The 12,359-nt window shown below is 43.8% G+C and overlaps 1 protein-coding gene across 1 annotated transcript; it reads left to right on the top strand.

Annotated features, from left to right (window-relative positions):
• The first annotated feature begins 6,586 nt into the window (after positions 1–6,586).
• On the top strand, positions 6,587–12,109 carry LOC128763468 (zona pellucida-like domain-containing protein 1). Its single transcript, XM_053872250.1, has 10 exons — positions 6,587–6,629; positions 7,472–7,698; positions 8,063–8,247; positions 8,551–8,623; positions 8,699–8,796; positions 9,989–10,069; positions 10,170–10,341; positions 10,413–10,518; positions 11,869–11,898; positions 11,973–12,109. The coding sequence occupies exons 1-10, from the start codon at positions 6,587–6,589 to the stop codon at positions 12,107–12,109; spliced, it is 1,152 nt and encodes a 383-aa protein (XP_053728225.1).
• The last annotated feature ends 250 nt before the right edge of the window (positions 12,110–12,359 follow it).

The raw sequence follows: 12,359 nt of genomic DNA, 5'->3' as shown, positions 1-12,359 counted from the left end.
GCTATATTGATGTCCCATATATTCTCCTGCAGGAGGGTTTTGATAACAAGTTTAGCACACGGTTGTTATGGCCTTCGCTATCGGTTAAAAACCACGGCACAGTGCGGTGGCCAGTGCCTCCACGTGGATGAACCAATGGACTGTTAGAGGGCTACACACATAGTCCTAGGTTACATGAGGTGACACCGATTTTCCCACCAGATGAGGTCACTAAAGCACAGGAGAAAGAAAGCAAACCAGCTGACATGTGAGCGACAACATAAAACACGGTCACCTAAGAAGCATCCAAAAAGTAGGCAAGCGCATCTTGAATATCAATTTAAAATGCCATTCCGAACCCATTCATGGGAAATCATCTCCGGTGAAGATGTAAAAAAGGAAAGGGGATCCCTGAGTCATTGTGTGACAACAATCCCCGGGATTGTTTTACAGCGATGTACCATCCACAGCTTTGTCCTGATTTGACCCAATAAAAAGTGATCTTGAAGTGTCACTTGAAGCGGATGTGTCATGCAAGGCACGAGTCTCTGACTCACCTTGTGGAGTCAAATCATGTTAAGAGAGGCGGATCTCAATGTTTGGTTTGTACTTACTGTTCAGCAGTGTGAACAACTCGGTGGTATGTTTACTGCACATGTGGTCTATGAAATACTTAGATGCCATTCGTGCCAGTTCAATGCAGCACTGCTATTTAAGCCCCAAAGTGCACTGCAACAGTTGAAGCATTGATATTATTGTTTTATGAGATAAGATCTTATCAACTTTGTTCTGGAAATAAATAAAACAGTTGATACAGTAGTAGCTGGGACCCTAATCTCAATTGTTTCTCATAACAAAATAGATAAAATAAAAAAAAAATTTAAATGACAGACGACAGAAAAGGTGAATATGATTCAATGTAGAGAGAAAACAAAATATCCAGTAGCAAAAAAATGAAAGAATGAAAAAAAAATTATTGTATGTATTATTGTGTTATGTATTATTATTGGAAATATGTCGTGAAATTTTCAGCATCGCAAATATTCAAATTATATAGGTATAATCTCAAAATGCTAAAACAAAACTATTTCCAATGTTGAAATTGACCTTTCAGGACTCAATAGTTCGACACAGTTGTGCATGTGACCACAGCTCAGATGGTCCTATACAGTCGACACCATTACTGCCTGTTGACATCGCCTCCATATTGTACCGTGCTGCAGATGATGAATGATGTTCCCTCCACATCAGTCACCATTCGTCCACCTCCACCATCCTCAGAGAAAGAGAGAGGGCTGCAGGTGGACAGCTCACCATAGAACATCCATAACTGCCTTTCTTTCCTCGGATACGCTTCCTTTTGTGTCTCACATTACCTCGAGTCACACTCAGGGGAACATGATCGTTTTGCTGTATTGATCAGAAACAGTCACAGAAGAGCTGGAGATGCGGCCAGATAGTGGCTCCCTGCGGTGAAGCACACATGTTCCAGAGTCAAAAGAGACATGTGGAAACCTGCCTGGGAACGGGACAGAGACGGATGGACGCCTCAGTGTCATGAGTCAGGTGTGTGAGGTCCGGAGACAATGAGCCTCACCAACCAAGAGCTTGGTCGAGGCCTTCAGTCGTAAAATGAGGGGTAGGTTTAACAAACACGATGACTTAAAGGGAAGATGCACAACTCATGTAAATGGCTGGGATTCTCTTTTATCTGAGGCCTTTTAGCTGCTGTTCTTCAGATCACCACGGAGAGGTGCTATTGAGTCAAGCAAGACCTTTGGCCTTGACACTATTTTTTAATATTTAAAAAATAATCGATAAGAAAGTGCAATCGTAGCGAATAATAAATAAAAAATAAATAAAATACAATAAGAATCATTGGTTGAGAGTGAACTGTCGGAGACTAAATATACTCTAATACATTGCAACAGGACACTAAAGGACACATTATAACGGTTAAATACAGGCAAATATGTTGCTAACACACATATGAATAAGTACTCTATTTATAGTCACGACAAAACAAACGCTCCTAAACATCGCTTCATGTGCATGTGGACTTTGGCGACTCAACGTCAACACATTCACAACACGGTTAGCGCAACAAGGCATTTTTTTTCTTTTGTTTTGAAACATTCATTCTGGCGCTGCAATTCTGGGAGCAACATCCAGAGTCCAGGTGAAAGAGGGGATGAACTCAATGAAAGAGCGATCTCAGGTCACATGCTTGCCTGACATTCCAGAACACTGGTGCCACCGACATATCCATCTGGTCCATCCAGACCAGGAACAGCTTCTTCCCCTCGGCCGTCAGACTGTTGAATTCGTGAACAGCCTTGTTGTTATTTTATTTTATTATTTTTTTGTCAGCACTTTACTCCAAAACACTTTCCTAGTTGGTGGGCTCCCCGCTGACCATGGCAATACATTATATTCTGAGTCTGATAACATATTAATATTGATTAAATGGAGGAAAATTCTGCAGAAAAACAGGGTTTCCATGGCAGTTTTTCAAAAGTGGACATCAGAGCGCTAAAAGAGACACATTTGCAATCTCAGAGATCACACTGATAAAAAGCAAACCAAAGCTGGAGTCAAAGCAGCAACCTGTGCAGAGTGCATGAGCGTGTTGGCACTGCGCGGCGACCCACTGCCGTGTTGCAAATTGTGACCCAGATCAGTCACTTCATTGTTGCCATTCAAGCAAACAGCCGCGGGAGCAGCCACATTCACAGCTCAGGGCTTCGACACCATGTGCCCAGAGAGTCACCTATAGCACCGCTCGGAGACAAAACAATAGATATTAAAACTGGCATTTGACATCCGAGCCAGGCCAGTCACGGCGTCGCAGGCTCCGTATCCTCGCTGCATTGTGTGGCCGATCTTCAGGGACCAGCGACGGCAGAATCCCCTTTCGTGTCATGATGCTGGACAAAAGAGGAAGGATGTGTCCCTCCGATAGGTGTGTCCTGTATTTTCACACTGTACAAAACAAGCTATTTACAGTTCACCACCCGAGGGCAGAAGAAAGCCTGATCCGTCACTAAACTCCTCACTCACAACAAACCAAACCACGCTTGTATCACTTCAAACAATCGAGAAGACTTTTTGATCAGATCCTTATCTGGTGCTTTCGTAAGCTGACATTTTTTTTCCTCGAGGTTTCCCGGGCGTCACACTTGCACGACTGCCTTATCAAACATGATATCTGTGTGACACATATTGGCATCACAGGTGGGATGCATTCATCGTGGGAATAAAGTCGAGCAGCTATAAATAAACTGCAGGCTTATACAGGTTTACATTGAAATCTCAATCAAGAAATAAACATTAGCATTTTTTAATAATATTTGCACTTGTTTTTCATGGTTGCTAAGGTGAAAACCAAGGCGTCCAAATATTTTTTAGTATTTGATGAGGTAGCATCGCCACATAGTAGAGACAAGCAAGTCATCAACCATTATTTTTCTGAATTTGCAGTTCTACTTATTGTAACTGCAATGCATTTTTGGACAATACTATAGTACCAGTGTTCGCCAAGCGAGCTAGCTAGACAGCTCACCTCTTCATTCAGTGTTGCATCATTACATTTATTTCATGAGCCTGAAATCTGTCATCTTGAAACCCAAAATCAGAAATGTAATAATAATTATAATAATATATTGCTATTATTGTACGATAAGTACTATTGCTACTACTAGTAATAATAAACAATTTCAAAGATAAACTGGATTAACAAAAAAATGAAAAATGAAATATATATTGTTAAAAGAAAATACAGTTGAACTTAAGATAAATGACAACTCCAAAAAAATATTTAAAATGGTAACATTTTATGAGTAGCACTTCTTGTTACATCTGAAATAAAATGTATATTAAAAATAATGTGTTCATATCTTTGTCTATTGTTGTTATGATGATTCGAATAACAAATATGTATTCTGTCTCTTCAGTTTATTAGCCTTTAAATATCACGTAAGGCTAAATGTTTTACTGTTAAGATGTGTGAGCGAAGACATTGAGAGGTACTGGTACATAAACCACACTCAGTAGCATCATAAGTGCATCATTTCTATAAGTGACTTCAATAGTCAACAGGTGTAACACTAAGTTACGTGAGAGGAGGAGGTGTGTGTTGGGGGGAGAGGCTTCCCTTTGTCACTTAAATGACACTCTAGAGATTAGAGGGACTTTCGGTCAGGAGCCAGTGGAACCACTTCAACAGGGTCGCACCGTTGGAAGTGTAAAATGAATCCAAGTTCCATGTATTCCTGGGGTGGGCAATTCAACTTCCAGAGGTGCCCCATTAGATACTGTGAGTGTTGTGAGGGGTTGTTGAAAAAATTAACTTCACTGCATTTTGGTCCTAAACTATTATAAAAGGAGTGTATATAGTGTTACAGTGAGCATTGCTCAACAATAGCTTTGAAGGAAGACAAAAAAAAAGCTTGTGAGATATACTCATAAGTTGTTTTAACATGAAGAATTTAATGCATGAACTCATGAATGAAAAGGTCAAAAAATAGTGTTGTAGTTTTGCTCATGAGGGCTGCATAAATGAAGGCAAATGGCTGGATAGCTGGATGGATGGATAGACAGGCGAACAGACGGATGGATGGATGGATGGATGGACAGACAGGCCAAGAGATGGATGGATGGATGGATGGACAGGCGAACAGATGGATGGACGGATGGACAGACAGACAGACGGATGGATGGATAGGCAGGCGAACAGATGGATGGATGGATGAACAGACAGGCAGACAGATGGATGGAAAGCTGGATGGATAGCTGGATGGATGGATGGATGGATGGATGGACAGGTGAACAGATGGATGGATGGATGGACAGACAGGTGAACAGATGGATGAATGGATGAACAGACAGGCTGACAGATGGATGGATGGACAGACAGGCTGATGGACGGATGGACAGACAGACGGATGGATGGATAGGCAGGCGAACAGATGGATGGATGGATAGCTGGATGGATGGATGGACAGGCGAACAGATGGATGGATGGATGGACAGACAGGTGAACAGATGGATGGATGGACAGACAGGCTGATGGACGGATGGACAGACAGACGGATGGATGGATAGGCAGGCGAACAGATGGATGGATGGATGAACAGACAGGCTGACAGATGGATGGAAAGCTGGATGGATGGATAGCTGGATGGATGGATGGATGGATGGATGGACAGGCGAACAGATGGATGAATGGATGGACAGACAGGTGAACAGATGGATGGATGGATGGATGGACAGACAGGCTGACGGACGGATGGACAGACAGACGGATGGATGGATAGGCAGGCGAACAGATGGATGGATGGATGAACAGACAGGCTGACAGATGGATGGATAGCTGGATGGATGGATGGATAGGCGAACAGATGGATGGATGGATGGACAGACAGGCTGACGGACGGATGGACAGACAGACGGATGGATGGATAGGCAGGCGAACAGATGGATGGATGGATGAACAGACAGGCTGACAGATGGATGGATAGCTGGATGGATGGATGGACAGGCGAACAGATGGATGAATGGATGGACAGACAGGTGAAGAGATGGATGGATGGATGGATGGTTGGATGGACAGACAGGCTGACGGATGGATGGACAGACAGACGGATGGATGGATAGGCAGGCGAACAGATGGATGGATGGATGAACAGACAGGCAGACAGATGGATGGAAAGCTAGATGGATGGATAGCTGGATGGATGGATGAATGGATGGACAGGCGAACAGATGGATGGACGATGGATGGACAGACAGGCTGACGGACGGATGGACAGACAGACGGATGGATGGATAGGTAGGCGAACAGATGGATGGATGGATGAACAGACAGGCTGACAGATGGATGGAAAGGTAGATGGATGGATGGATAGCTGGATGGATGGACAGGCGAACAGATGGATGGATGTTTGGATGGATTATATCAAGGAGGATAAATCAAAGGGAAGTTAGACGGTTGTCAGTGGGGCGGATGAACCAAAGGAATGGCCACTATAGTTGAAGACGGATGAACGGATGAATGAGGTCACGTCAGACACGTGAGTATGCTGTCACCAAACGTCCACCGGGCTTCAGTGACAAACCGTTCAGAAGTGAAGGGAGCCAAATAACTTCACCACACCACGTGGGTTTTGAAGACAGAGAAGAAAGTGACGTGAAAGGCAGCAGCTCGCGTTACAGCTTTGTCTGAAGGCCCCCTCACACCTTCCCCCCGCAGGCAGGGCTATAAGAACCCTGATCCAGGGCTGCCACATTCACACAAGATGAGCACCTACAGGTGAGTGGCTGCAGACTCATTCGCACCATCACTGGGTTCTGCTGACGTCGGACAGTTACGGGCTGTACTGCAGAAACTCTTAGCTCATGCTCAAAGGCTGATGCTGCAACTGAGGCTTTTCCTTTCAAATCCTGTCATTCAAGCATGAGGTGCTTTAGCGTCGGCGCTGCAGCTCTGTCTGGATCATCTCATTTTGTCATTGGAATGATGTGTATCAGTTGTCTTCAGTCAATTCTTGATGCTAACGCCGGGTGCGAGGGCCATGTGTGGCCCTCTGATAGCTATTGTTTGGTCTGAATGGGTGGCAGCTCCTGGGGCTGCATGGACATGATGGGGTTTGGTAGGTGGACTTGGCTATTGAATGCCACTTTTACTTGGTCAAACAAAAAGATGAGATTTGTTTTATGAGACTGAGACAGCTGTAGCTTCTCAAACGCAGCAGTGGCATCATTCAATATGCTGAATTCCATTGTGGCAAAAACAAACCAGCATGCCAAAAAAAAAAAAACGCTCCTAAACATCGCTTCAAGGCATTTTTTTTTCTTTTGTTTTGAATCATTCATTCTTGTACACCATTGGTCCAAGGCTGAGAGTTTGGGGTGCTGCGTGGGGAAGACAAACATCACTGTTTTTCTGGCAGTTTGAAAGCCTTTAGATGTGAGTGGCATCATGTAAAAAAAAAAACAAAACTCATTTTCAACGTGAAGGAAGTCGGTTTTCAGTTTTTAAAATTGAAAACGTTTGCAATAACACTGATTCAGTAGGTTTTTCCCCCATTAAATATGCAACTTTTTACTTTATTTTTGAATTTATGTTCTTTTTCTTTCATTTCATATTTGCCATTAAAACACTGCTTCTATTCTTTTTTGTGTGTAATTATTACATATTACATCACTATTTATTTGCTGGTTTTGCCCAACAATCCCAAACTGATAAGAGTGAAGCTTATAATTTGAACATGATTTTTACATCATTCTTTTTCCCCCAACTGAGCAGCTTCTGTCCGCCGAGGCTCGCCCTCCTCGCCTTCCACTTCACGCTTATTTTACAAGCTGAAGGCCAAACGCCCACCCAGTGTGTCACCAGTCCCACGAACAGAGCTCCTGGTACAGTAAGCCGTGCTCTCCTTCCACTCAATTCCTCCTGCATTCATGACCCATTCTCACCACCTTTCCCTGGTAGAAAACTCGGATATTTCCGTGGTCTGCGGCGCCCAGACGATGCAGCTCAGCATCTACGTCTGCCCCATCTACCAGGCTCAGTACAACGAGACTCAAATGGCGCTGAACAACGAATACAACAACCCCAGTTGTTTTGGTGACGTTGACCTGAGCGCCGACCCGCCGGTGTTAGAATTCAGTTTCCCCATCAACGAGACCTCGGGCCCCGTCTGCGGCAACACCTTCGAGGTGGGTCTTTTCTTTTACTATATAACAACAAGAAAGGAAAAAAAGATGGGTGCCTCAATGTACACTCAATGATTTCTGTATAAAAAGTGTGTACACAATAAATATTTGCAAACACTTTCATCAGTCAAAACAGACTGTAGAGGAAACTGAACAAGCTAACCACCGCACTAATGGCTACAGTATTAATAAACCATGTTAACCACAACTTTCATTGTCATCCAGTTGGACACAGACATTTAATTTTCATTGAACATTAATATAATTTCACGCCGTCTGTCGACTTTTGTGGCAGTAAAACTTAAATATACAGTAAGACTTGTGTCTTATTCCCGGGTTAAAAACATTTCTCTCACTGGCTCCACAGATCACGGAGGAGGTCGGGACCGGAATTTTTTCCGAGTTCTCCAGCGTCCAGTATGCGACCATCTCTGGAGAGGTGGTCTCCATCGACCCGTCCGGGGGGACGATCACGTACCTGCCGCAGATCATTTACAAGTTCTCCTGCAAGTACCCCATGCAGTACCTCCTGAACAACACTCAGCTGGGCGTGTGCGTAAGCTACAATGACACATTGGAGGGGATTGTGTTTCTACATCTAGAATTTTGACCTGATTTACTGAACATGGAAAGATATTTGAGCATAGCATTGTTAGCATCATTGGCTAATAATGAAGTTACATTTAGAATACATACAAAACGTGTGAGTAATTTACGATTAATCGTGAGTTAACTCTGCATCAGTGCGATTAATTGAGATAAAAAATGTCAATATAGTGTAATGTCTGCTCAGTATAAGTATTAAAAAGTCGATCCTCCACGATGTCACCTTCAATAAAACGGTGTGGTCTGCAGCTCGGGTGTGAACCTGGTGGTGAACGACAACAACGGCAGCTTCATCAGCACGTTGAGCATGCAGCTGTACAGCGTAAGTCCTCCTCCCAGTGTTTAAGCGTCACACATCCACCTCCCTTCACTCCTCTATTCTCTTCCATCCCCACAGGATGAGCAGTACACGCAGATAATGACGATGCCAGAGTCAGGAATCAGACTGAAGACCAAGATCTACGTGGCAGTCATCGCCACCAATCTGACAGTCGGGTAACATCCTGTGGTTTTTCTGGAGGGGGGTGAACAGCGCCACTGCTCAAAAGGAGGACGCAATAGCATCACAAAAGTCGGCATTTTGACTATTAACCCAAGTTAGTAGGCAATAACAAATGGAATCTAAGGTGTCACGGTTGGCATCGGTCACATGGGCACATTCTCACGTTACATATATCGATTATTCTCCAGTCATAATTAAGAATTCAGAGCAAAAACAGCGCCACCCCATGGACACCATCGATCCTGAACTTTCTTTTATTTTACACCAAGATGCCATGGGAGAGAACACAGCTTCAACTGAAGGCTGTCAGCTTGCTTACTCTGAAAGTTGTCTGAGTGAATGTGCAGGTTTCATCAGTACTGTCATACTTATTAGTCTGTTAACAATGTACAATTATTTGCAGTCGCTGTTGACCAGAGACAACCAAATATTAGGTTCATAAACTTGCATTTATTTGCACAAACATGGCTGCTACTGCGGGTACAAAGCAAACTTAACTAGGACCTAAACCAAACTTAAATTCAATCATCATGACTCCATTTTTTATGTGTAATCCTCAACTATGAGGCCTCATATATAGGATCTCACACACACACACAAACAGTCATGTTTTTATGTTTCATGGGGGCATTTCCTTGACTTTCCTCAGCCTCTAAAACTGACCATCCAAAACAAATGGCTCACCTTAACCAGGACCTTAACCAAGCTTAAATTCAATTATTGTGACCCAGTTATTTTAAAGTTTTAATCCTCAAGTTGAGGCTTAAACTTGTGGGGAACACACACACACGCACGCGCACACGCACACGCACGTTGTCTTCCAATCTTAGTGAGTGAAATACATTGACATAACCCTTTCCCCAGCCTTTCCCCCAAACCTAACCATCTAAAACAAACGACAACACTTAACCTTTCAAAGCTCATACAGGTTCACACAAAGACAGAAGAACAAGAACACACACATGCACGCACCCACTGCCATTTCTTCTTATTAGAGGAGGACCAGACAGTCTGCTTCTCACTGCACCACATCACAGTCCAGACACAACACAAAGTCGACCTCGAGCCCCTGCTTATCGACTAATCCAGCCAATATTGGGTTGCACTTGGTGGGCGTAGCTGGTTCCCAACTTAAGTGGCCTGTCACTTTCAAATGTTTAAATCCACTTGTTTTTGTGTTTAAAGGTTCAACGTGCTGCTGGATCGATGTTACGCCACAACAAGTCCTTACCCCACTTACACAACGTTCTACGACCTTTTCGTAGGGTGAGTCCCTCATACATAACCACACTAGACAATAGCTGGCGGTGACATCCAACTCTTCCCATCACTGTGCGCTGCCAACACCTCCCCGTCACGCCCTCAGGTGCACGCTTGACAAGCAGACGACCGTCAAGCTCAACGGCCAGGCTCAGGTGGCCTACTTCTCCTTCGAGGCCTTCAGATTTATCGATCACAAAAACCTCACCGTGTCCGTGTTCTACCTGCACTGCATCACCAGGCTGTGTAAGGTGTCCGAGTGCCCCGATCTGATGCCGGTGAGCTGCCTACCGTCCGTTCACAACAAGCGTTTCAGGAACTTTGGTGTTGACTTCAGCGCTCTGAACAGAACTGCGGCACCACCATCAGCGCCAGGAGAAAAAGAGCCGCCCCAGATGCCACTGCCAACGCCACTGTCACCTCGCGCGCCATTATTGTCGGCAAACAAACAGTGGGTAGGTTCAGATTTCATATTGTCATATGAGCTTGAAAGTCTGACTGTAACTGTAAACCTCCCCTTATTTCAAAGTTAAGTGGGACTGGAGCCTATGGCAGCTACTCTTCTGTTATCATGTTCTAGCCAAGCACATTTGAGACCTTTATTCGGGTATGTGACGCAAACTTCAGGAACTGAACCTTTTCATCCGCTACATTGATGCACAGGACGCTGTCTATCAAACCATTCTTCAGCGTGTATTTCGGTTGCGTTGAAGAGGCAGCTGTAAGAGCTCCAGACTTTCCTCTCTTCAAACACGACAACTGCTGGGTTGGTCAGGCCCAGAGCTCCACAGTACAGAGCCAAAGTCTAAGTCTATTCAGGATAAAGCTAGTGATTTTGCCTCTGCTACATCAACACATTAAACTCAAAAACTCAAACGCAGACCAAGTAATAACCGGGAAAACATTCATATGTCAGACTGTGAATGGGATTCTTTTATGGACAGAATTATTATAGCTCAATGTGAATCCGATATACGTGTCGCATTTAAGGACTGTAAGATAATTTTAGCTGTTAGCTCCAAATCCAGTCGACTCATAACCTGTTTTATATACTGTAGTTTCTGGAATATAAACCGCTGATTTTTCATATGTTCTGAATACGGCGGCTAATACATGCTAACTATGCAGCTAATACGTGGATTTTTAGTAAAATATTTCACTTTGTCTCAGACAAATGAAATCAATTATACAGGTTTTATTTACATTAAATAAGTCAATGTGCTGTTGTGGCCTGTGTGCATTCCCGGTACTTTCTGCCACAGCGGCTGTGGAGGCGGAGCTCCATCTTGAACGTAATGAGGTCTTTAATCAACAAAACATCTGCAGGCTGACGTGAGGAGTCTCACTCTATTGGTGCAGCTAGGTGACCTGGGCAGCTAATGCATGTACAAAATCTGTTTTTTTTTCTCGTAAATTTAGCGGGTGCAGCTAATATTCAGGTGCACTCGATGGTCTGAAAACTATGGTGTTGTATTCTTATCCCATTCCCCAGGACCATCTTGTGTCCCGACAGAGTGTAGTGCCCTTTTTTGAGTTGCACTCTGGATACAGGAAGACACATTTCAATTGCATATATTGCCTCTCTTTCTCGGTTTTGTAAAGAATTTCTAGCAAAAAGTTTGTTTTCTTAAATTGAAAAATACTGTAGGGGATTAAAACAGGTCAATAAATGCACCACATCAAGTCAAGCTAGTGAGGCAACTGAGAGCTGTAAAATAAATGATTATAACACAGATGTATACAAAGCAGTACTAGTAGTCACCATCTGGACCTGTTTTTTGACTTGGTGCTTCTTTGTCTTTCAGATGACATTCAAACAAACATGGCTCCTGTCGGTAAGAATCCTCTTAGATATTACATTTTAAAGATTATTATCTGTAAAGGCGACTCATCTGATATGGAATTGCAGGCTCGCAGGCTCAGACCCAGTACAGCAGTCCTGTGGTGGCCGTCATCGTGTGCATCGTGGTCCTCACCATCCTCTTCATCGGCATGTCTGTCTATCTGGGCTGCTACGTCAGACAAGGGAAACTCGTCATGCACTAATATCTTCACCTCTCTAGCGCCACCTGTGTCTCGACTCGATATGCTGCAACCATGGCAACGATCACATAGGAACCTTGATATATCAGAAGGACGGTGAAGGCTCGGGAGTGAGAGCCATGACCCCAGTTCTTTTTAGGAAGGAGTTAGAAACGAGTGTCTGTTCTAGTGTACATACACCCAGGGTCATGGTTGAATGACTGATCCGCACGCTTTAATGTTATATATTTTTTTAAAAGACAATAAATCACAT

This window comes from Synchiropus splendidus, chromosome 8 (assembly GCF_027744825.2).
Source record: "Synchiropus splendidus isolate RoL2022-P1 chromosome 8, RoL_Sspl_1.0, whole genome shotgun sequence".
Taxonomy (NCBI): Eukaryota; Metazoa; Chordata; class Actinopteri; order Syngnathiformes; family Callionymidae; genus Synchiropus; species Synchiropus splendidus.
This window is presented reverse-complemented; position numbering and strand designations above follow the sequence as displayed.

What these genes read in the sequence shown, in the direction of transcription:
- LOC128763468 (XM_053872250.1), top strand. Translation starts at nt 6,587, where the DNA reads ATGGGTGGCAGCTCCTGGGGCTGCATGGACATGATGGGGTTTG. An exon ending in CATGGACATGATGGGGTTTG is followed by an intron (nt 6,630 to 7,471) that starts GTAGGTGGACTT and finishes TTTCCCTGGTAG; the next exon opens with AAAACTCGGATATTTCCGTG. An exon ending in TGAGCATGCAGCTGTACAGC is followed by an intron (nt 8,624 to 8,698) that starts GTAAGTCCTCCT and finishes CCATCCCCACAG; the next exon opens with GATGAGCAGTACACGCAGAT.